Consider the following 25,766-nt stretch of genomic DNA (forward strand, 5'->3'; position numbering starts at 1 on the left):
CAGTATCAGTTTTGCACCCTTTACATAGGCACGTGGATGAGCAGTTAATGATATCTTGTACAACTTCTTACTTTCAGCTTATTGCTCTGCAATCTCCAGCACTCTCATAGAGAATGATTGAGTGTCAAGGATAGCCGAACACTCTGATCAGTGTGTGTCCCAGCAGTCGGAACCAACCAATTAGATTGTTAGCCACTTCCTGAGGATATGGGGGGGTATAGATAAACTTGGGTCAACCCCTATAAGCTATTTATTCTACCTTGAACTCGTTTTGTTTTGTACTAAATTACAGAAAATCACAGACAACATTAAAGGGAAGGTTTGCAGCCTGGCAGTCTGTGCCGTTGCCTGGTTGGTGGCTCATGTGCGCATGTTGGGTCTAGATGAGAGGGACAAATCTCTGCAAATGATTCGGCAGCTGGGGACTCCTATGTACGGTGACAATATACTGCAGTTTTATAATGAGCGGTAAGGTTTTACCTTGATTTTCTTAGATAACTGATATTCATGTCCTCTCTCATCAACATGACTACAGTACTTATTACTTGTATTCTTCAGAGTGATCATCATGAGTTCTATCCTGGAGAACATGTGTTCTGAAGTGCTACAACAAACAGCCACTCCAATCAAATTTGCTGTGACTGGAAGTGAACCCGTGCCTTATGTTCACCGTCTACCCTCCAAAAAACCCATTAAAGAGATTTTACATGGAGCCTTCAGCACCACACTGGAGAAGGGTTGGGTGGACATCAGGTCTCTCCACATCTTTGACACCTTACTCCACATGGGAGGTGTCTACTGGTTCTGCAACAACTTGGTAAAGGTACTGAAAACAATTGTTTGTTTTGCTCGTCTTGTCCTACTTGTTAGCATAAGAATCGCATTTAAAGGGGTTGTTCCCCTTAAGCATATTCCAGTAAATAATTGATATTGTTTGTGTAATGAAAAGTTATAAAGTTTTCCAATACTTTTTCTGAATTCTTCATGGTTTCCAAGATCTCTGCTTGCTGTCGTGCAACAAAAAACGTCTGTTTACTTCCTGTAGATGGACACCGTCCCATGGTCATGTGTTCACACAGGCGCTCGGCTCGTTATATTAACTGTATTCAAAAGTGTTTGCTGCTAACGAGCCATACACTTGTGTGACATCACATGACCATGGACCGGTGTTTATGTACAGGAAGTAAACATAGCCGCTTCCGATAATATGATAGCAAGCAGAGATCTTGTAAACTGAGCGGAATTGATACAGAAAGTATATTGGAAAATGTTATATCTTTTAATATTAATTATTTGCTGTAATATGCTAAAAATTGACAACACCTTTAATTCCTAAAACCCATGGAGAGATCGATCAACACTGGCATTGTCATTACAAATTATGCAGGAAAAACTTTTTTAAAAAAAGTTTAGGGAAGTGTGTGTACGGAACATAACCAGACTTGTCGTAATGTGCCAACAAATGCTTACCCCCACTTTTCCGAATTGAAAACTAGCGATTTCATTTGAAAACTGCTTATTTAAGAAGGTAAATCTACCATCAAAATCAAGCATCATAAACCTAGGAAACTTACTTGTAGATCCAGGCACTGTCACTGTGGCAATCTTATATTTGTTATCCTTATGGACTTTTTAAATTTTGTTAAAAAGCGTGAAGGGCACAGTGTAACCGCAGCATGGAGGGGCTTTGGTAACGCCCTTCAGACTCAATAGCAGAAAAAATGCCTTTGATTCAGATCAAATCAGATGATTCAGACTGCTGACAATCTGCTCAGCTGCCCTGCTCTCTAACATGTTCCTGCAGATGGAACACTATGGAAAATCTGCTCCACAATATGCTGGTTGTAAATTACATTGCATTTTATGGTGATGGGTTCCTTTTCAATCTTTTGTTTCTTTGCTCAGAATTATATGTGACAAGGTGTTCCATGTTCCACCCTGAGCTTTCTCATAAGCAACCAAAACTCATCAAAATGCTAGTTTAGACCTAAAGTGGTCTCCACACATGCTGAGCCCATGTTGTGCATGTACTGGCACTTTATCTTAACATTTTTTTTTCCATAGGAAACCTTATTGGGTTGCACAATATAGCTAACAATAGCAGTGACTATGAGAATGATTCAGCGTTTGAGCAATAAACAGGCGTAAAGTTTATCTGTGGTCAAGGAAAAATGCCTAAAGAATAACTACAAGGGAAAATGATATCATAAATCATGCCAACTACTCCGGGCACTGCTTTGTGATCCCCTGATGGGCTCTCATTACACTTTTCCCCCTCACAAGGGAAGAGGAAGTGATCGCTATAGAATCAGATTACTGTGTCTCCCAAAGTAGTAAATCAAAAAGACATTACAACCAGTCTTATTTTAGTATGTAGTAATATAGTATAGGTACAATAACAGTGCAGGACCACCATCCCTTCTTAAAACCCATCGTTGTGTCGTCCCCCTTTTTAATCTTTCTGAATATGTATCAATGAATTGGTAACTAGGACGTCATTTGGGGATGCCTTTATACACCATTGTGTCACACTAGGGTAGGTGTTGTCTAGGGCAGCGGTATCTCTCGGTTTGTTCATTAATTGCTTGTAGGAATTACAGAGAAATGAGGTCCAGTGCATCTGACCGTATGACCGCAACCCTTAGTGCACTGAAATGCTATTTTGTATGTACTCTAAATTCAGGCCACTGAAAATTGTGCCCAAATAATTCACAAAATTATTTGGCACCATTTAAAAAAATGTTTGAATAATTTTTAAAAAATTTTTTTGCAGGAGCTTCTTAAAGAAACTCGGATGGAGTTTGCTGTACGAGCAGTGGAGCTTCTCTATGCCATCTTCTGTCTGGACATGCAGCAGCTCACACTAACTCTCTTAGGACACGTATTACCTTCTCTCTTAACTGACTCTAGTAAATGGCACACACTGATGGACCCGCCGGGCAGGGCACTGGCAAAGTGAGTATATTTCTCCTATAGATATGACAGCATGAATGTGTGCTAGCATAGCTGTGTGGTATCACCCTGCTTTTCACTCCACATCATAATGATCTGTTATTGCAGGTTGTCTGTTTGGTGCGCCATGACATCATATTCTATCCATAATAAAGGACAACCATCGCCCCGACAGAGGAAAAGGCACAGGGAAGACATTGAGGTGAGTAACAAAATATGATCAGGCAAATTAATATAATAACTTCCATTTAACCCATTTACATTTTTCTATATTGTATTGATAATTTTAATATGAGAAATAGTTTCCTTGATAAGGGTGGGGACATTTTTTGTTCTATCTTGTCATTCTGTATTTGTAGGATTACAGCAGTCTGTTTCCATTGGATGACAACCAGCAGTCTAAGCTAATGCGTCTTCTCAGCTCCAATGAGGAGGAACACTCTGTGCAAGCCAACCCCAGTAAGTAGAGTAGATTTATTAAGTTTTTTTTGTGTGGAAAATGAAAACTTTTCCGACCTCTAGACCAATTTAGACTTGCCTACTGACCTAGTTGTTTTCATGTGTTTTCATTGCATGGAGTGTCAGGCACATATAGTAGATGTCAACACTATGAGTGATTATACACATTAGAGTCCAGATGCCCAAACCTGTTTATATTACTTAGTGACAAAAAGGACTAGATATTAAAATTCAAAATCCCTGATCCTTCATCAGTGGTGGCAAACCTATGGCACCAGTACCAGAGGTGGCACTCCAAGCTCTTTCTGTGGGCACCCAGGACATTGCCCCAGCACACCAGACAGGACTCAAAGAACTTTCCTGCAGTTCCAAGCAATTTTAAAGATGCTGCTTTCAGTGATATTTTAAAGTGATACTTACTTGGCTACTTGGGACTGGAGGAAGAGAGATAATGTGTAGAGGACCTCCTGATTCTCTGTGCACAGAGGGACACTGGAAAGAAGCTACAATGATGCAAATTTTCCCTCCTTTCTACTGTGTTGGTGTCCTCAGGAGGCCAGTATGATTGAACATTGCTGAAGAACAGGAAGCAATAAGTTACTACATTAATTTTTGGTTGGCACCTCGCGATAAATGAGGGGGGTTGGGGTTGCAGTTTGGGCACTCGGTCACTAAAAGGTTCGCCATCACTGCCCTACGTAGTCAATCACACAAGATAGTCAGACATTCCATCAGGTTCAGGCATCTCTTCACTAAGGTGGTGGTAGATGTTGTTTAACCCCATAGCGCAATAAGACGTACCCTTACGTCTTGCTGCGCATGGGGGAGTATGAAGAGGGCTCATGGACTGAGCCCTCTTCATATTCACCGGGCATTTGCTTCATAATGAAGCAAATGCCCGTCGCTAACACCCAAGCTAACACCCATTGCGGGCTTTAACCCGGCAAAGCTGCAGGTGGCATTAAAGAGCCGGCGGCGCGTGGGCGCCGCCATCCTGGCTCCGATCATCGCTCTCTGTGACTTCATTGGGGAGCGGCGATCCGTTGCCATGACAGCCTCGGATCACACAAAGATCCGAGGCTATCATGATCTTGGCTATCTATTATATATGTGCGATTTGCACATTGTAATAGATGGTGTGCAAAATCACCATATACTGCCATACTGTAGTATGGCAGTGTATGGTAGGATCAATCAGACAACCTAGGGTTAAAGTATCCTAGGGAGTCTGAAAAATAGTAAAAAAAAAAAAATTATATTCAAAAAAACATAAAAATTCAAATCACCCCCTTTTCCCTAGAACTAATATAAATAAACAGTAAAAATCATACAAACGTTAGGTATCACCGCGTCCGAAAATGCCCGATCTATCAAATATAATAACCGTTTTTCACTGTGTTTAACCTTGTAACAAAAAATAGAAAAAATTCTATAAAAAGTGATCAAAAGTCATACAGTCCTAAAAATAAAAGCATTGAAAACGTCATCAAAAGTCGCAAAAAATGACACCACCCACAGCTCTGGGTACCAAAGTATGAAAAAGTTATTAGCGCAAGAAGATGGCAAAATGAAGAATTTTTTTTCTGTACAGGTTTTAATTTTTGTAAATGTATGAAAACATTTTAAAACCTATACAAATTTGGTATCCCCGTGATCGTACTGACCCATTGAATGAAATAGACCTGTCATTTGGGGCACACAATGAAAGCTGTAAAAACCAAGCCCACAAGAAATGGCGCAAATGTGTTTTTTCATCATTTTCACTTCATTTAGAATTTTTTTTCCCGGTTCCCAGTACATGGCATGGAATTTTGAATACTACCACTACGAAATGCTATTTGTTACGCAGAAAATAAGCCGTCACACAGCTCTTTACATGGAAAAATAAAAAAGTTATAGATTTTTGAATGTGGGAAGTGAAAAATAAAAACGCAAAAACGAAAAAGGGCCTGGTCCTTAAGGGGTTAAAGCATAACTTAATGTTCTGCATTTTTTTAAATAAATAGTGCCGATGATAATAGTAAACTTTGTTATATACTTTATTAAAAAAATATGTTCCATCTTTTCCCCCTGCCTTTCTTGTGTAAATCAGCCTTCTGACCCTATACATCGCTGACAGCTGCGAGATAAACAAACATGCTATAATTTCTAATCACTCTTTACAGAAAGTCCCTGGATAGTCTAATCTCATCACCGAGCTGAATCATAAAGGGACTTATGCTCTAGGTATGGAAAGAGTTATCTGTCAGAAGGCTTTTTAGATACACTGCTCACTGTAGGAGAAAGAAGATCAGAAACAAGGCACAGAGAAGCTGCTTGGCTTAATGGAGTATATAATAATTTTGCTATTATCTCATGCACTATTCAATTCTGATTGAAAAAGTTAAATTAATAGTCTCAATGGTTTTGTTATACTGTGAGGATATGTTAAAGGTTATCAGCAAAATCCCTTTAAAGCATTTGGAGCACCAGGAGTGGAGAAAGTGTTCTTTTTCCTGTAACATCCGGTCCATAAAGCAGTCTGATATTCGGGCTCCTGAGAATGAGCTGCTATAACAGCCAACCCTATTAAGTGGCAATAAATGGTTCTGCAGAGAAGGTTTTGGGATTTTTTGACATTAACAAAGAGCTACTTCTAAACCTCCAGCTGCTTTTACAGGACCAACCACCTTTCTGCCCCACATAAACCTCTTGCTGGATGATTCATTGTGGCAGCAGTTGTTTATGTAATGCCCTGTAATGCTCACGTTGCTAGTGATGCTCTTGTGCAGCGAAATGTTTTACATATTGTAATCCCGCTGCTTGTTCTGAGATTATTTCGCATAACATCCTGGTGGTAGCAGAGACACACCCGGCCTCTTGAGAATTCCCCTCTGGGAAAACAATAGTCCTGGTTAACAGCCTTGGCACAGACCCTTGGCAGGTTCAGGTTTGTGAATAAATAAAATTCCAGGTTCCATAGATGTCAGTATTTTATAAATGCACTCAATTTCCTCTTTCTCATTGTGCAATCCACCTGTTCAGATTTCTGCACTGCATTGTTTTTGAAGGTAATAATGGAGCATAGTGCTGGCATGTGCATGAGTGGTGTGCCCCAAAATCTCTGGGATTTAAGTGTGACTTGGCTTTACAATAATTAGTTGGATTTGCACACTCAGAGGTCAGTTTCACAGATTCTGTAGAGAGGGACCAATCCCTTTAAAGGGGTTTTCCCATGAATCAAAATTTGCAGATCGCGGGAACGAGTGGTCCAACCAACCCCTTGGCCTCTTCATGCGCAGCCGTCTGCTCCGTGCAGCGAGGGTTCTGACAGCACCGAGTGGGAAAACCCCTTTAAGTTGCTAAAAATTTTAACTCCAGTTACAATAATGTATCATATTAGCTTTATCTTTTTAATTTGAGATATGATTTGGTATTTCATGTATATCTTCATCTTCAATTATGTATATATACTATGTATCTGCAGAGTCTGATGAAGGTCCCCTATATGACCGAAACATTCACTGACCTGGATGTTTGCTGTGAATTTTTCAATAAATATTCCAGTTCACTGAGGCAGTATGACTGGAGTTACAATTACAATAAGACTTCTTACATACTTTTAGTAGTGAATGATACATTTCTGGTCATAGTCTCAGCCTATAGCAAAGCACCATTGATGAAATCGCAGAGCGTTTCCTACAGACACAACGCAGCCCTGATACACAGGACATCATGTGATCACAGGGACTATTCACCCCTTGCAATCCTCTATGGCAGTGATGGAGAACCTTTTAGAGCCTCAGTGCCCAAACTTTAACCAAAAGCCACTTATTTATTGCAAAGTGCCAGCGCAGCAATGTAAGCAGTAATGTATTTCTCCTTGTTCATTGACAATTTTCAATCCTTCAGCCTCCCAAGGACACCAATGCAGTTGAGAGGAGGAGGGCAAATTCATCCATCATTGTAGGAAGATTCTGCAGGCAGATTCTTTGAGTTCTGTCTGGTGAACTTCATTCTGGGGTGATGGCCTGGGTGCCCACAGAAAGGGCTCAGAGTGCCACCTCTGGCACCCGTGCCATAGGTTCGCCACCCCTGCTCTATGGGAACATAGGAGTGCTGTACTCAAATTCCCCAAAGAAATTCAATATATTCAGGAAGGCAACACACCCTTGCGATCCTCTTCATAATATAACAATGTCTCACAAACCTATTAAACCTTTTTAAAATTGTGTTAATGAGGTTGAAGTGCTCTGGGGGATCTGCCTAAGCCCCTCTGTGCTGCAGCTTGACAGGCTGTTACACGGTCTCCCCTCCCCCTACTTCTTCCTGCTGTAATCTCTCAGTGGGAGGAGGAAGTGCTCCTGCACAGTGGAATGGAACAACCTGTGAACGTAGATTTTTTTTTTTTTTAAAGGGAACCTGTCAACACAATCCCAATTTTTCACCATTCTCTTGTTCCAAAAGCCCATAACATGACAATTGCATAGTTGCTTTTGTCATGTTTGTGAGTAGTATAGGTTTGCTATAATCATATAGTGTATTTTACATGGGCTTTCGGAACATGTGTATGGTGAAAAATGTGGGCTGTAGTGACAAGTTCCCTTTAAGAATGGCATTTCACTACCATTCATCTTTGGGCTTTTCTATGACTAATCTATGACTACTATTTGACTTGTATAAACCAACGCCATTTTCTCTGCATAAAGTTGTCAGACCATGTCCCTGTCCTGATGACCCCTACCTGCCTTTCTTACTTCTGTACCTTGGGGGTGGGGGGGGGGTCAAAAAACTTTGTGGAGCAAGTGTGAAAATAACTGGGGAAAAATGTTAAGGATTGCAAGAATAAAAATCCATTGTCAGTCATGTCTTCCATCTATACAATTACTGTATTCCCCCGGCCTTTAGTACCTGGGGCGTTGTTCAGTCATTATTACGTACATGGGAAGTCTGTAAAAGGGAAATTATGACCGCCAGCAGCGATTCAGGGAGCCCTGTTCATGTGAGCTTACAACCACAGCCGTGACTTGCAGAAATAGATGGAAAAAAGTAGGATGGTTCCAAATGTATTTTAGTCACTTCCTTTCTATGGCTTCTAAGAAAGCTCTCGACCATCCTTCTGCTTTTTCTTTAAACTGCGACCAAAAGCCGAAGTTATTCTGATGCACATTTCAGTTTTGCTTTGTCATAACAATGACTCCCTTTTGCTTACTGGGCCAATGTAATTTAGTGATGGACGGATGAGTGTGTTGGATGCCAAGTGCTGTAATCCTGGAATCTTGGAGCTGAAGACTTCCTGTGTGAGATGCTCATGCCTTCCCTTACATATGCTTTAGATCAGATGAGGACCATGTTGCAGTCATCATACATAATTTTTTCCACTTTTATTGTTGAAATTTTGTTATTTTTACAATGGAAGTGAATGACCATTACATCTTCATGTACGTTAATACCATCAGTCATCCAAAGTTGTCTTTTTTCTAAATGGATCATCAAATGATCCCTAAACCTCAACAAGAATTCTATTTGGTTTTGTTATTAGTATTTTGCTCGATTTTATAACATTTTTTACTTTGTATCACCATAACATTAATGCAAACCTGACACAGGGAATAGAAATTTTAGCTGGTGACAGGTAATAGCCCATGCTATGCCCATTTTAAAAATGCTTTTGTCAGCATTCTGACATACCTGGCTCCCTGCCAAAAGCATGTGGCGAGTCCTGTGTGTGCCTGTATCTCCTCATGCATTGTTCCTCTCCTCCACACCATCCCCTGTATGCTCAATGCCCATGACATGAAGTGGGGAGGGAGCTGCATGAGTGCGGAGAAGAAGAGACTGACACAGGCTGCAGCTGCTCACCTCCGGGACTCACCACACACTGCTGGCAGGGAGCCAGGTAATGTAAAATAAACTATTATAAACTACAGAAAGGATTCAGAATGCTGACCAAGGCATAACATAGGCCAGTGATGGCTAAACTATGGCACTGGTGCCAGAGGTGGCACTCGGAGCCCTTTCTGTGGGCACTCAGGCCATCACCAGAGATGACTCCATGTATCTTCCTGCAGTCCCAGACAGCCCAGGACTTTCTGTGCACAGAGCTATTTTAAAGTGACAGCTCTACCTGGGACTATTTTCTGCTTTATTAGTGTCCTCAGGGTGCTGGTATCAATGAAAGCTGTGACAGAGAAGGGAGTATAAATCATAAATTAAATTTCTGTGTTGGCACTTTGCGATAAATAAGCGGGTCTTTATTGTAGTTTGGGCACTCGGTCTCTAAAAGGTTTGCCATCACTGACATAGGCTATTGGAACCAGCTAAAAATTAAATTTCTGGTGGCAGGTGGGTAGATAACAATATGATCGTGAGGGTCCGACTGCTGGGACTCCCAGTGATACGGAGACGGGTTGTCCTGTTCTCCCCTCTTGATGTAGCAGCAGGTCGAGCATGTGTCCTGCAACTTAATTCAATTGTATGGTAGTGTCGGAAATTGAGGAGTGCAGAGCTCGGCTATTTAGCATTCCCGTTCTCAGTTTATAAGATGGCAGTTTCCAGCAATCCCTTAAAATTGAATGGAAGCTGCAGGAGGCATGCTTAACCTGCCCCTCCATCAATTGTAACAGGACCCTTGCTCTTTGGATCATTGGGGGTCCCAATTGGCATTGCTGTTAACAGGCTTCCATGTTATATGTTTTATTATGTTGGCAGACATAATCGCTAATGCCCTCATATTTTCATGTGTCGTCCATACGTAATTGCATACAAGTGACCCATAAACTAACAATCCCTAAACTTCTATTTCTGTCCAACAGTAGACCGCCCAATGAACAGCTCGCTCTCCGCCTCGCAGATCCACAACATTAGCTCCAAAGAGCCCTTAAATCGAGTTCTTGGTAAGTTCAGTGTGGACAATGTAATCTCAGCAAATAAATCTCCCTAAGACACATATCAAAGAGTAAATTACATATCTTTAAAATATAATCTATTAAAAAAACAATGGGGACTTGTCAATAGTAACAAAAATTAAACCAATTTGTGTTCCATAAATTAACTTTTAAATGTGTGTTTAATAATTGTAATACTGTAATTATTAACATGAGGAAAAGACCTTACTCCAACATTAGAAAGCCCCATAACATGGGACCTTAAAGCGTAAATGAAAAGTTAGTGATTTTTACAAAATTATTATGATTCCCCTTTTCAAACAGAACTATGCCTACTTTGTACTGCTCATCCTTTTTCTTTCCTTTTCTGTTCTGAAAGTGTTTGACAAAAATCTCACCAGAGGTGAAGTGGGCGGAGACTTATGTCTGCCAGTCTATGCCCTTAAGCAGAGGCCAGTTAGCTTGCCCTCAGATCCCATGATGCCTTGTGTTCTCTCTAAGTAATTTAAAAATATATCCATTTAGTTTCCCACAAGTAAATCCCTTGAATAATGCACATACAGGATGTATATGGTGACAGCCTGGCAGCTTCCATCACATGGAGGAGCAGGGAACATGTAGTAAGGGGAAGAAATCCAAGTACACCAGTTACATGAAGTCTATAGCCTGTGCTTTGTGAGCACTAAGTGTTCATAGCTTATCTGCACAGAGCTGATAGTGCTGATGACAAAGTGGTGGAAGGGAGTAGCATGAGGAGAGGAGATGGAGAAAGTTCTATAGAATCACAGACTGGGATGGAGGGAACATGGAGATCTTGTACCTCACTATTCTGTGCAGGAGACATCTGTATCCACAGTCCTGACATCCAGCTCTGCTACATACACAGAAAGCTCTGTCACGTGTCCTTCTCCCCTGTGAGTAGGGAGCAGCAGCTCCTCGCCTCCCTTGAAACCAAATGATAAACAAAGTACGGACTCCATGGCTTCTCAGCAGAGGGAGAAGAAGCAGCCATTGCGGTTCTGAGGTAATCTGAGGGCCTTTAACAAAGAAACTCCTGCATATAGGTAACAAACTTAATAGTCCAAGTGGTTTTACATCCCAAGAGCTATTGATTTGTCTGGGGAAAAAAAACCTTTACAGTTACTCTCTAAATTAAATCTACCATCACAAATGAAGCATAATAAAGCATGGACGCTTCCTCATAGATCCAGGCATCATGACTGGTAATTTTCTTATATTTGTTGATTTAAAATTATGCCAATGAACCTGAAGGCTGTTACACTGTGCAGGAGCATTTCCACCTCCCTGCAGTGAGATTACATCAGGCAACGGAAGATGGGAAGTGCCGAGGGGACAAAAGGGGAGGGATACACAGTGTAACATCCTGAGAATCTTCAGAACAGAGGGGCTCTGGTAATGCCCCCAGAGCCCTTCTGGGTCATTAGCATAGTTTTAAAAGTTTATTTTAGAAGGAAGGAGGCCATGGATAACTAATATAAGAATCATGGTGCCTGGAACTATGAGTAAGTGTCCCTGGTTTATCATGCTTGATTACTATGGTAGATGACTCGGGCCCACAAGAGAGTTTCTTCACGTGCACTTGTGATATGTCAGTGCAGGAACCAATACTTCCTTAAAGGAAATTTGCTGTCTGATTCATAACTTTTAAAGCTGTGTTACTGCAGGATCAGGACTTGTAATACATTTTTATGGTCTCCTTTTCCTAAAATTTATGTTTTAAATAATATGCTAATGAGCTACAAGGGGGCTGGAGGGAAATCCTTTTTATGTAAAGGAAACCAATAAAAACCTATTACAAGGCCAGGTCCTGCATGAGCTTTCTAAGTGGACGCTGCTTTGTAAGATATGAATCAGACCGTAGATTTCCTTTAACTGATTTACTTTTGTTACTGTTGACAAGTTCTTCTTGTTGTTGTATTTTTTTGTCTTTTTCAATTATAGATTATATAAATTTAAGTGGTAGTTAAGTTTTATAACTTCCTAATATATTTTATGTTACTTTTCAAGAAAACTGCTTGCTGCTGTGAGTGTAAGGATTTCTCTTTACATCCAGCTGAGAATTTCTTTATTATACTAAGTACACGGACTACCAAGTACAAGAAACCACATTTATCCCCCTGTCTTCTAATATTTTGTCACATTTTAACCTGTTATTTGATTTCTGTAGCTTTCAGAGGATGACCTAGACTTGATACAGGTCTATCACATCCCCAGTTGTAGATAGTTTTAAGATGGACTCAGCCATGCATTGCAAACAAGAATATTTACATTCACTGACTGCAGATCTTACATAAAGCTTTAAGCCACTACAGCCAACTTTGAGCAATTTAAAGGGGATTTCCCACAAACAAAAGTTGGGACCTATCCACGGTATAGGGCATAACTTGCTGATGAGTGGGGGGTCTCAGTGCTGAAACCCCCACAGATCACGAAAACAAAGGGTTCCATTGGACTAATGAAGCAGACTGCTGCGCATGACCGTTCTGCACCATTAATCTCTATGGAGCTGACTGAGATTGCTGAGCTCAGCGCTGTCTGCTCCATTAGTCCTACGGACCCCTCGTTTTTGCGATCTGTGGGGGTCTCAGTGCTGATCAGCAAGTTAGGCCCTATCCAACCCTTTAAGCAATCCGTTACTGCTTATATTGCTGTGAAAGCGCTTTGCAATTGTAGTTTGGACACTCAACTTATCTAAGGTTCACCATCACTTCTATAGGATATAGTCCATGACTCTACATTTTCTCCACACAGCAAATCTCTTCCTATTAATTTCATCAATTCTTGGAGCCCGGATGGCCGGTGCCCACACACAGTTTGTTCAGTGGTTTATGGAAGAATGTGTAGAGAGCCTGGACCAGGGAGGAAAAGGGGGCATCCTGCAATTTATGCCTTTCAGTATGGTAAGTCAGGTTAGTAGCACTGTTATTTGTCTTTTTGTGTCTGATCAGCTGACATTTTCACCATACTATTGTCATCACCATCATCCTCTACCTCCTACATCATCTATGTGCAGTTGTGTGCAGACTGGAGGTTTAAGACCCCATGCACACAAACGTTTGTGGTAGGCATAAGCCAGCCATACGAACAGCAGCAAGCATATGGCCGCCATTGAAGTGCATTGTGCACGGTATGGGGAGCACACACGTGTTTCAGCGTACTGTGCCATTCCCCGAAAAAAGAAAGGGCATAGATGATCTTTTGCCGTACATATAGCCTGGCTGCATGGCTCCCTATGGAGAGGGGAGGAATGAGGAGCGCTCACCGCTCTTCTTCTGCAGCCGACCATATTCTACGCTCGGGTTGCGGCCCGTGCCTAGCATATACTTTCGGAGCCTACAGCTGTTTTTCGATCTACTATAGTGATAGATACTTACAAACTCACTAAAAATAATTGTGTGTCATTTTACAAGGGTGGTCCCACAAATACATTTTAAGTGAGTGCCCCAGGCCTGACAGCTGTAATTCTCAGCACTGATCAATATGGGGACCCATTAAGCTAATTTGACCAATAATTTATTACTTCTGCGGGCCTTGTGAGATCTTTGGGCGAGTCAAGCATTGCATGCAGGCTTTTTCATTCTGCGATAGCCAGTGGTCAGAATCTCTTATTCTGTGGATTGTTACATTTATGGGAGTGAAGCTACCACCCACAAAACGTGCATGGGATTATAGCCGGCCCCTCTTAAATAACAACATAGTGCTGGAAAACTCCATCAAAAGGGTCATGATTTCATTTTCATTTTGTTTTACCTTTTTTTCCCCACAGGTTTCTGAATTGGTTAAAGTCTCCACACTATCAAGTCCTAAAATTGTGTTGGCCATCACTGACCTGACTCTTCCTCTTGGTAGACGAGTCGCTGCCAAAGCACTGACTGCCTTATGAGGGCATCCAAACTTTTATTTTTAGTCTACTCCATTTTCTATCATCAAGACTGTGACTATGGAGCCCATCATATGGACTAACCTTCATTGTAAAGCGTTCAGTTGCAGTGAACTCTGGATTTTACCATCTACAAATTGGAAATTGATCTAAGAAACCACATTATATTGTATCCGCAAGGGTCCAGTAGGGTCTGGTATCAAGCAAACTGTTACACATCATTGTTAAGAATACTATTAATTGGGTTATCCGTGTCTGAGGCGTTCTACAAAATTGGGGCTGAGCACTGTACAACATTGCTATCTATTCAAATAGGAAACCTAAGAATTGTAATGGTGGGGGTCCTATGGATAGGTGATAAGTGTTGATGCTGGGTATCCCCTCTTGGGGTCATGCGCCTCTGCTCTGTGTTCACAATATTATTTTTATTAGGTTAAGGTCCTTGCATTGCTGGGAAATATGTCTTTCTATTATTGTCATGTTTACTGCCATTAATGGTTACATGTGGTACTGCAAAAAACAGTAATAACAGTAAACTTGATGGGGGCATTTATTATTTCACTTTGTGCAGACTGCCTAATGCATGCACCTTGTTTATACAGGCATGTGCCTTGTCATAAATGAGGTAGGGGGCCTCAAACCCAGCAAACCACACTCTGGATACATGTCTCAGTATTCATCAGAAATGGACATTCTCTCCTTTTTAAGAAAAGCTTTGGGCTGGGGACACGCATGGAGGTCTATCCCTATGTGAATTGGATGCAATTTTTATATTTCAATGGTATCCACTTCCAATTTTCAACTTTCCAGTGCAAAGGACTACAATGATTTTTGCGATGTTTTTTTTTCCCCCATGTTGCACCTTTTAGGAAAAGAGTCTTAGGATTTTCTGAGAAAAACTAAGCCATCTTCTCTGAATGTGACCCCCAATGTCAAAGGGGGAAAAAATGTGTGATCATCTTTTATATTCTAGGTATACAATAATGAGCAAGGATTTTAGGTGGGGGTGGAAAAATGCTGCAAAGTAAGAATGCTTTAAAATGCTCAGTAAATTAACAAAAGCTAAATGGAATGAATATTTGTTGAAACCAAACTTTGCCTTCAAAACATAGATGGAACTCTGCTGGGAGGTTGTTCCAGGCATCTTGAAGAACTAGCTGCAGATGTAACCTTGTTCAAATCCTTCTATCTCTTTGTTTAATACCAGAAAGACTTGATGTGATCAGAGCTCTGCAGGCAGTATATTATCTCCTCTTTTATATCACATGATCCCACTCCATGTCCTTGTTCTTCTTTATGTTGTAGACTTTTTTTTTTATTAAATTGACTCTAGGGATGGGGTTCCGAGCAAAATCCGGACAATTTTTTTTTTGCTATTAACACTCAATTTTCAAGCCATTCATTGCAGACTTTTTTTTAGGCATTTGGACTTCGGAACTTTCCCCCCCCCATACCTACCATATAGTTTTGCACAATTACTGTTTGTGAGAATCGCTCTGAACCCTATAGAAAAGACTGACCTTAAAGGACATCTACCAACTTAATCAAGGATTGTAAACCAAGCACACACCAAGCAGTGGTTCTTAACTGGGGTTCTATCAAACCCACAGAGGTCAAGACATTTGTGAATGTGCATATGAATCTGGTGGGCTTGGTACCTCAAACAAGGTTAAGAACCACTGTTCTAATGCCCTCATTTAAAAGAAGAAAAAGCTTAAAAAATTAAAATGCAAATGAGCCTCAGGGGCTCCATGCTTAATCAACAGCTATGGGGCCTGGTGCCCTTCATTTGTGTAATTTGCATATATATTTTTTTTTAAAGCTTTTGTAATACCAAGGGCATAAGAAGCCAAAAGAAAAATGGATCCTGCCAGAGGGGACACACACCAGTATCTAAGTGTGCTTGGTTTGCAATCCTTCATCCTGGCGGTAGATGCCCTTTAAGCTTTTGTTGCTGAAAATCTGAAACCAGAGTATTCTTGTAATGCCATATTTCCAGTACAAGATGTCAAGTTCCATAGACCCTTTCATTATGTAATTTGTAGTTTGTTCATGATCATAGGACTTCATAATTGTGATCTTGTAGAATTAATTTCCTATCAGAAGATCACTATAAATATTTGATTATGTCAATTTTAGATCATTATAAATATGTATGGACACAGCATACATCCACATAGCCTCTTGTGGTGGCACCTGTATCTCCGGAATGTATTTTTTTGGAGAGGAGGTTTCTCACATGCTCCTGCCAAATCTGTCCCCTGGAAATTCTTACTAACAGATATTTAAGGGAACTTAAAGGATACATGTCAGCATAAACCATTTGTAGTAGATGAAAGGGCTACAGATGACTTAAATATAATGCAGGGACTCCCTGTCTTCCCGGACAAACAGCAGTGAATGCTACTGTATCCAACTCGCCACACAGGCAGATAGACTAAGACCTTAAGGAGTTCGCCATCCTGACTGACATCATTATACAGCAAGTGCAGTTAAGGGACTTTTTCCCGGCTTTGTGCAAGTAGACATAGGGGAGCACAGATATGGTCTCTAAAATCTTTAGGAGGATATAGGCAGAGAGATAATCAGGGGGCAGAGATGGTAGAGTCCTTGGCTGCCCATGTGATGCAATGCCAAGGAATCATGGAAAAAAAAAATTATTTAAAAAGAAGGAAACTAAGGAGAATCTAAGGACAGCTTCAAACAAGCAAGTTTGTTTATTCAAAATTGAGCTAAGTTTACACTGCTGGAACATTAGATGCCTCCTACATCCTGCACTTGTATAATGTACATTACATTCGGTTAAGGAATTCAGGGATCTCTTCTCAAGTCACATGATGCAGGTTAAATGGTTTGATAATCATAATCACACTGAAATTTAATTTCTTCCCATAATATCATTGTTGTAATATAAATATCTTTTTGTATTCTCAATAAAAACTTTTTACATGCATGATTTGCTATAGTGTATTTGCCTACAAATACATATAAGCACTTTATAAGCACAGTTAGACCCTTAAGCTTGGAATCCATGAAGCAAGATTTTAATCTCAATTTATTAAAACGTTTCAACAGAATACAATATATAAGCTTACATAAAAGATATGTTCATAAGGTATTAGGGAGTTCTTCCATTACGCCATATTGGTATGGGGCCTCCTATCAATCTTCTCTGTTATGCTATCAGATCTCATCTAAACAAGACACTAGAGGTCAGAGGCATTGGTAATCCCACTATCTCTGTGCTCCGACCAGAACTTTGCTCCTGGAAATGCAAACATCCCGTAGTACCCCATTAAGGGGTCTATGCTGGCAGGTCTGTGACTTGGGTAAATAGCCTCCCTGACCTCCAAACTCGCACCACTACCGCTAAGGGCAAAGCATCTCCAGCACTGCCAATATTAAAGGTTCTGACAATAAGCGTAGGAGACTTATGTTAACCCAAAGAAGAAAAAGGAACTTGTCGGAGGAGCAATTAGATGGAGCATGCTCTTAAATGTGGCCAAAAAACACAATAAAAATTCAATGCTCGACTCCTTTGCAAATGAACCGTTCCATCCAATTAAAGGCTAATCTCACCACTACAGTATATTCAGAAATAAAAGACCTTCGGAGTCACTTCGTGCTTTAGTCGTGCTTAAAGTCAGGCATTAATCTATGTTCATGTCTGAAACCTGTCATGGATTCTATATAAGAGGAATAAATAAATTGTGTATATTACCTATAAAGATAAAAATGTTTATTCTTGTATTTGTATTCTTGTTAAAAATCAAACATATAACTCTTAAAGGGAACCTATCACCAGGGTCCTCATTTTCACTAACAACAAGTTGCAGAAGCCCATCACACCTACATTTTAAATATTCTTTTCTGCTTTCTATAAGCATTTGCATTACAATATAATTGTGTGTTTTAATTTATTGTGCACCTTGACAGAACTCTTTTCTTAGTCCCAGGGGTTGGGCTTTGGTTTTGATGCATTTAAAAAAAACAACACTTATTTTGTCTGTGCTGCTCACTCCTCAGCTCTCAGCTCTGTGCTCCTACACAGGAACAGAGTTCAAAGCGTGGTGAACTGACATCAGTGGGGGGAGTGAGAAGCTGTACAGGTGCACAAAGGTGGGGGCCAGTAGCTGAGGAGTGAGCAGCAGAAACGTCTTGTTTTTTGAAATGCATCCAAACCAAAGCCAACCCCTGGGACTGAAACAGAGAATTTTTTTCAGGATGCAAGGTAAGTTAAAAATCTATTGACTTACAAATGACGTCTTTGATATTCACTTTCATTTACTTTTTCTACCTGCCCACCCATGACAGATTCTTTGAGCCAAAGCTTGTCTCTATAGCTTTTGGAGTAAACATTTTTATCATCCTATCACAAACAAAAAACTGTTCTCTTTCTCCCCTCATTAACCAAAACAGGAACCGGACCCCCACAGATGAGCTGGAGAGAGCCTGCTGGATCCATCCCCTGTGTTTTATGCCGTGATTTTGTTGCTTCCTTGTATTTTTTTGACGACGCATAGCTTTATGCAAATAGACTGACACAGTTTAAAGATAGACCGTGGCCTGCCTTGCTCCAACTTTACATTGTTAGAAGCAAATAATAATAATCTTTATATAGCGCCATCGTATTCCATAGCGCTTTACAAATCATAGGGGACATATACAAATAAAATACTACATTACAGTCATATGGAACAATAGGAGTGAAGGCCTTGCTCACAAGAGCTTACAGTCTATGGAAAATTAGAATTTCTCATGATTATGGCAAACTTTTTGGAGACAGAGTGCCCAAACTAAAAGCTAAATCCACTTATTTACCGTGAAGTGCCAACATGGCTTTTTAAGAAATAACTTCTTGCTACCTGTTTTTCCACATCTTTCAATCGTATCGGCTCCTGAAGCCACCAATACCGTTGAACAAAGGAGGGTAAATTCAGACTCATTATAGCTTCTCTCCAAGGTCTCTCTGTGCAGGAAGAATGGAAGGTCCAGAATGACCAATTTGACATGCCTGTGCAGCGCTGCGTAATCTGTGTGCGCTATATAAATAAAGAATTATTATTATTATGGTGAGAGAAACATCTCTTAAGTTGCCTGGTACTGCAGGAATGTTTGGTGTATTTGGTCATAGTTGGTGAACTCTGTCCTGGGGCAATGGTCTAGGTGCCTGCAGAAACGGCTCCGAGTGCCACTTCTGGCACCAGTGCCACCACTGCTCTAGGCTATGTGCACATGACTGTATATGGGACCGTGAGCTATATAAACGCAATCCAACGCCATGTGTGACCGCACCCTCAATAAGATTCCATTGTTGGTTTTCAGTATAATAATGCATTGTAAACTGCTATGAAGAAGAAGTGAATGAGACTGAGCTCCAGTGTCTGCGACAAACTACAGACAAGAAATAAGACAATCCCTGAATTGTGGTGAAAATAGTTCTCCAGGTAGAATTTGTAAATAATTTATATCTTTTATTGCTCTGGGATTGTTTGTGGACATCTGTTTAGTCATCCCATTGGTTATCAAATTCTACCTAACTTATTCATTCAAAAACAGGATGTACAAAAGTTTTTGCTTCACCTGAAACCAGTGTGTAAGTGTACAGATAAGTCGTCTCTTAGTCATTTTATACGTAGCTCTTTCAGATTACATTATTGCATCACCCTAGAGGTCTGGACTGGTCAGGTTTACAAACTATGGCAAGGACTCCCAGAGTATTGGTAGTTTTATTTTATTCCCTCTTTTGGGGCAATTTTAATTGTCATCTTCATTTTAAATTGTATAACATTTTAATTTTAAATTGTAATGTAACTCTTTTAAAAGTATAAAAAAATATAATGGAATTGTTGCCTATAGTAAGCAGTTATGCTCCAGGATCCACTGCCTCCCCCTCTTTTTCGCTAGATTGTAAAATGCAGAGCTATATAACACATCGGAAAGGCAAGGGGTAGCACATTTGTCCATAAAACCAATGGTAGACACATACAAATATATAAAGGGGTCTTGTGCAATGTATACTTCTCCTCTGTGGACTATATAGGGTAAAAGTGTTTGATCACTTGGTGTCTGATCACAGGGTCCACTAATGGTCATGAGAACTAGGGCGCACAAGTGTCCCTGGGTGCTCCATTTTAATGAGGTGTTGGTGAGTATTACTGAACTCTTTTCTTGGAACATCCAGGATAAATATCTACATTCATCTGCAACCGGTGAATAGAACAAGAGAACATGTGCACCAATGCTCTATAATTATTATAATTTATAGAGCACCATTAATTCCATGGTTCTGTACATTCACTAAGGGGGTTAACATACATTACTTAAGACAAGATAAAATGCAAGTACAAATACAACAGTGATTAGAAAACAAATGGAAATAGGATCTATATGGAACCACTTTTCCAGTATACTCCGATCCTGTACTAAAATAGTTTGGCACATTTGCTTAATATGTTTACTAATTAGCTGTGAGGTTACACTTAATAATAATAATAATTTATTTATATATAGCCCACACAGATTACGCAGCGCTGCACAAAGCATGTCAAATTGGTCCCTGTCCCCATGGGGCTGACAATCTAAACAACACTTGGTTACATCTATATTTAAATGTTGCATAATAGTACAACCATATGTTTATATATATATATATATATATATATATATATATATATATATATATATATATATATATATATGAGTGAGAACACAGAAAGATATCAGGAAACTTACCAAATAATACAAATAAAATATCAAGAGCATAAACAATATAAACAGCATCCTTCATAACGTACTCGTCTCCCAGCCTGTTTTATGTTTTAGGAAGTACCACTACTTATGTTTATCTGGATGCTGCATACATTACCTCTCCAGCTTGTGAAGCTGCAGCACGGAGGGTCTCTGGTAACACCTCCCTCTTCTGACTCACTAGCATGATTTTAAGAGTTGATTTTAAAAGAAAGGAAGCCATGAATAACAAATATAAGAAATAAGAAAATTAACACAGTCACTGGATCTATGAGTAGATGTCCCCGGTTTATAATGCTTAATTGTGATGGTAGATTCCCTTTAAAGTCACAATTGTACCCTATGTGCCAATGGGGGCTGCACCACTCCATCTGTAAACAGTAGAGCTGAGCACAGTACTCCTGAAATTTATAAAGCTGTACACAGCTGTCCCAGAAGTTGTCACCCAGCGGTGTTAGATAGCGTTATCAGAGGTTTCCGATAATGCTAACATTGTAACACTGCAGCTTTTGTTTTAGCTACTTTAGTAAGCAGCTCCTAGTGCCGAATTTCTGTGTGACAGGTCCTCTTTAAACACTGCACTCTGCACTTCTCTATCTATCTATCTATCTATCAATCTATCTCTTCAATAAGTTTTTCTTCAACAGCCTGGGTGAGTACAATGTAGCGCATTGCTGCTCACCCCCCTTCTCTCCATAGGAACCAGGGCCTCACAGCCGTTATTATGGGTAAAGATAGTGCAGGCTCTACTATCTTTTTTGCGGCACCGGCACGGTATAATGACCACACTTTGTGCTCAACATTTTGCACCCAGGTGCCATAGGCGTCTATGGGGATGTATATCAGGTCGCAAACTAGACTGGATATAAATCCCCACTGGACTTGTAAGAAAGGGGCATGAAACACAAAGACCATGATCACGGACCGTGCAGAGCCTTATGGCACAGGTTGATCACACTACAGTCCATCAAATCCAACCTTTTATATATACATTATCCAGTGCCTTGAGGAAGGCAAGAAAACATGGCAATGCTGATACCAATTGGCCCAAAGTAGAGAAAGAAATCCTTTCTAACCCCTAATATGGCAATCAGAATAAAGGCATCCAGGCACCTCAGCCATTACAGCATCTTGCAGCAGACAGATAAGTGCCATAGATATGGTGTTAAGGATTGGAAAATAATAACCGAAAACCGTTATTTAGTTAAAACCTCCCATTACAACTGATTAAAAGGATTTTCCAGGCTAAAAATGATGATAGCCTATCTGTAAAATGTCACAACAGTGAGGGTCCAACACCCATAACCCCAACAGATCAGCAATTTCTATAACCATAAAAGTAGTCCATGAGCTCTGCTCATACTAGGTGTCACTTTCAGGATTTAAATAAAAAACTGCTTTCTTTAATTCTATGAAGCTTTTTTCTTTACGAACTGTAACTATTTTATCTTTTAGAAGATCTAGCCTCTACCCTCTGGGAAAATGTTTTTCTCCAGATTATCTTAAATTCCTCTAGGATAGATAAGTAATGGTCTCCTATGATCTCAGGGGACAAACACAACTGGCGAGTTGGGAATTCCACTGACCATATAACAATAGATTAATGGCAGTCCACATCTTCCACACAATCTTGGGAATTTTCCAGGCTTGCAAAACAGTTGTACTGACCCAGTAGTCTGATCTCATGAACGTCATTTTAGTTAGCAAAACTACATAGTAATAATGAGAGCCGCCAAAGGAAAGCTGTAGCTAAACCTATACATAATGATGAGGTTAAATGAGTGTAAATTTCATAAATCATATTAAAATTGTTCTTGTCTTACTAAACGTTCCTAAATTCAGTATGAGAACTCTTTGATTATCTAGGTTCATTTAGGTCTAAACAAGGGCAATGGATTTCAAATGATTCATACAAATTCTAAGATGTGTAAGTATTATAGCTTATACAATAGTAAATATTAGTAAATTAGTAAATTGTGAATTAAGTGGCAACACACATATATGACATCCTGCCCCATTTGATTGGTGTACAACAGACCTTGTTCTTGTGATCCATAGAGGTAATCACAGGGACCCCCCGCTGATCAGCAAGTTTATTTCCTTAGTTTATTCCAAGTTTATTGACTGGATAACCTTTTTAACATAGGCTTTTAGGGAAAGGTAATAATAGGTAGTACAATAATCTATATTAAATGATGCAAAGAGTTAATGAAGGAAATGAAAGGTCTTCTAAATTAAATTGTTGGGGCTGAAAATGTATTTTATTGTTCAAGCTACTGCATTCCAGAAAGCTGATGCAACGCAAGAAAATTCTTTGAAATGGAAGTAGGAGGTTTGAATTAGGTTTTATGAAATAAATTCTTCTTGTATGTTTTACAATACAGAGAGCACAGGTATGATTGTAGACACTAAAGATGACGGAGATATGAGACAGTGAAGCCATCGGCGAAACTAGAAGAGGCTGGGCCCTATGACGAACATCTGCATGGGGCCCCCCTTCCCGTTAGGGCGAATTTAGGCGGCACAATGGACAGGAGGAGGGGGTGAGCGCTGCATGGCGCACAGCGCCGTATTACGGGAAAAGAGGGGGAGTCGGGAGAGTGCGGAGAGCTGGGGGAGGGAGCCAGCGTTGTGATCGGGCAGGAGGGAGAGTGGCCGGCTGTGCTGCTGGGCAGTGGGGGAGGACCGCCGGCTACGCTGGCGGGCAGGAGGGAGAAAGTGTCAGCTGCCGATGCATAACAGGGGGAGCCTGGGCTGCGACAGTCAGAGGCATTAGTGACAGCCACGGCCCGGGCCCCCCCATTCTGATGGGCCCGGTCTTAACTGCACCCCCTGCAACCGCGGTAGGTACGCCACTGGAGATAACTTAAAGGTGTATTCACACGAACGCATGAGGGACCTATATCGAGCTAGCTGGATATACGTCCCTCATAGGCACCGTACTGTGCCATGACCGCAAAAAAGATAGAGCATGCTCTATCTTCGACGTATGAACGGCTGTGCAGCACTCCTTTCCAGCGCGCCTTGTGAATACACCCATCCATTTGAATGCACCCACCCTTAAATTGTATTTTAAAGTGAATGGGCAATGACTGGAATTAATGAATTGAAGGCATCATAAACGCTGCATCAAACATGAGTCTGGTTGCTCCATTCAGGATACAATGAGGAGGGGAGATTTCATAAATGGAAGATGATAAGTAGGCATTTACAGTAATAAAGATAAAATGGCTCAGAGCAATGTTATGTTTTCCTATCTTTTCAAAGTAACTAGCAGGCGGATATTGCATGAGTATGAAGGTAATTGACTGTAGGGAGTGAACGACTGATTGGAGTAAATTATCTCAAGACAGTGAGAGTTTCCGAGGAATTATGATTCTACTGAAATGAGATGAATCAGGTGAAGGTAAAGTGATGGCAGAAGCTCCAGGACTTAAAGATTTCAAAGAATTTGTTTCAGACATGATGTAAGAAACCCAGTGTTCATTGTGTGATTCTGTCCTAATAAAATACAGTCAGGAGATCACCGTACAATATATGGTAACCCAGCGCTGTGTGATCCTGTCCTGATAATATACAGTCAGGAGATCACTGTACATTATATAGTAACCCAGCGCTGTGTGATCCTGTCCTGATAATATACAGTCAGGAGATCACTGTACATTATATAGTAACCCAGCACTGTGTGATCCTGTCCTGATAATATACAGTCAGGAGATCACTGTACATTATATAGTAACCCAGCACTGTGTGATCCTGTCCTGATAATATACAGTCAGGAGATCACTGTACATTATATAGTAACCCAGCACTGTGTGATCCTGTCCTGAGAATATACAGTCAGGAGATCACTGTACATTATATAGTAACCCAGCACTGTGTGATCCTGTCCTGATAATATACAGTCAGGAGATCCCTGTACATTATATAGTAACCCAGCGCTGTGTGATCCTGTCCTGATAATATACAGTCAGGAGATCACTGTACATTATATAGTAACCCAGCACTGTGTGATCCTGTCCTGATAATATACAGTCAGGATATCACTGTACATTATATAGTAACCCGGCGCTGTGTGATCCTGTCCTGATAATATACAGTCAGGATATCACTGTACATTATATAGTAACCCAGCACTGTGTGATCCTGTCCTGATAATATACAGTCAGGAGATCACTGTACATTATATAGTAACCCAGCGCTGTGTGATCCTGTCCTGATAATATACAGTCAGGAGATCACTGTACATTATATAGTAACCCAGCGCTGTGTGATCCTGTCCTGATAATATACAGTCAGGAGATCCCTATACATTATATAGTAACCCAGCGCTGTGTGATCCTGTCCTGATAATATACAGTCAGGAGATCACTGTACATTATATAGTAACCCAGCGCTGTGTGATCCTGTCCTGATAATATACAGTCAGGAGATCCCTGTACATTATATAGTAACCCAGCACTGTGTGATCCTGTCCTGAAAATATACAGTCGGGAGATACCTGTACATTGTATAGTATCCCAGCACTGTGTGATCCTGTCCTGATAATATACAGTCAGGAGATACCTGTACATTATATAGTAACCCAGCGCTGTGTGATCCTGTCCTGATAATATACAGTCAGGAGATCACTGTACATTATATAGTAACCCAGCACTGTGTGATCCTGTCCTGATAATATACAGTCAGGAGATCCCTGTACATTATATAGTAACCCAGCACTGTGTGATCCTGTCCTGATAATATACAGTCAGGAGATCCCTGTACATTATATAGTAACCCAGCACTGTGTGATCCTGTCCTGATAATATACAGTCAGGAGATCACTGTACATTATA

At 40.5% G+C, this 25,766-nt stretch overlaps 1 protein-coding gene across 5 annotated transcripts in view; it reads left to right on the top strand.

Moving 5' to 3' along the window:
• Positions 1–17,872, top strand: part of MED24 (mediator complex subunit 24) — a 40,786-nt gene extending 22,914 nt beyond the window's left edge. For 3 of the 5 annotated variants that reach the window (XM_072111451.1, XM_072111453.1, XM_072111449.1), the window contains exons 19-26: positions 293–468; positions 559–823; positions 2,774–2,955; positions 3,061–3,154; positions 3,312–3,411; positions 10,206–10,286; positions 13,050–13,207; positions 14,065–17,872. In XM_072111451.1, the coding sequence (XP_071967552.1) occupies positions 293–468; positions 559–823; positions 2,774–2,955; positions 3,061–3,154; positions 3,312–3,411; positions 10,206–10,286; positions 13,050–13,207; positions 14,065–14,181 (1,173 nt within the window). In that variant the 3' untranslated portion in view covers positions 14,182–17,872. Of the gene's footprint in view, positions 1–292; positions 469–558; positions 824–2,773; positions 2,956–3,060; positions 3,155–3,311; positions 3,412–8,620; positions 9,239–10,205; positions 10,287–13,049; positions 13,208–14,064 lie in introns of those variants that run through there. The other 2 variants (XM_072111450.1, XM_072111454.1) reach the window with 2 other exon arrangements.
• The last annotated feature ends 7,894 nt before the right edge of the window (positions 17,873–25,766 follow it).

This window comes from Engystomops pustulosus, chromosome 6 (genome assembly GCF_040894005.1).
Source record: "Engystomops pustulosus chromosome 6, aEngPut4.maternal, whole genome shotgun sequence".
NCBI classification, from domain to species: domain Eukaryota; kingdom Metazoa; phylum Chordata; class Amphibia; order Anura; family Leptodactylidae; genus Engystomops; species Engystomops pustulosus.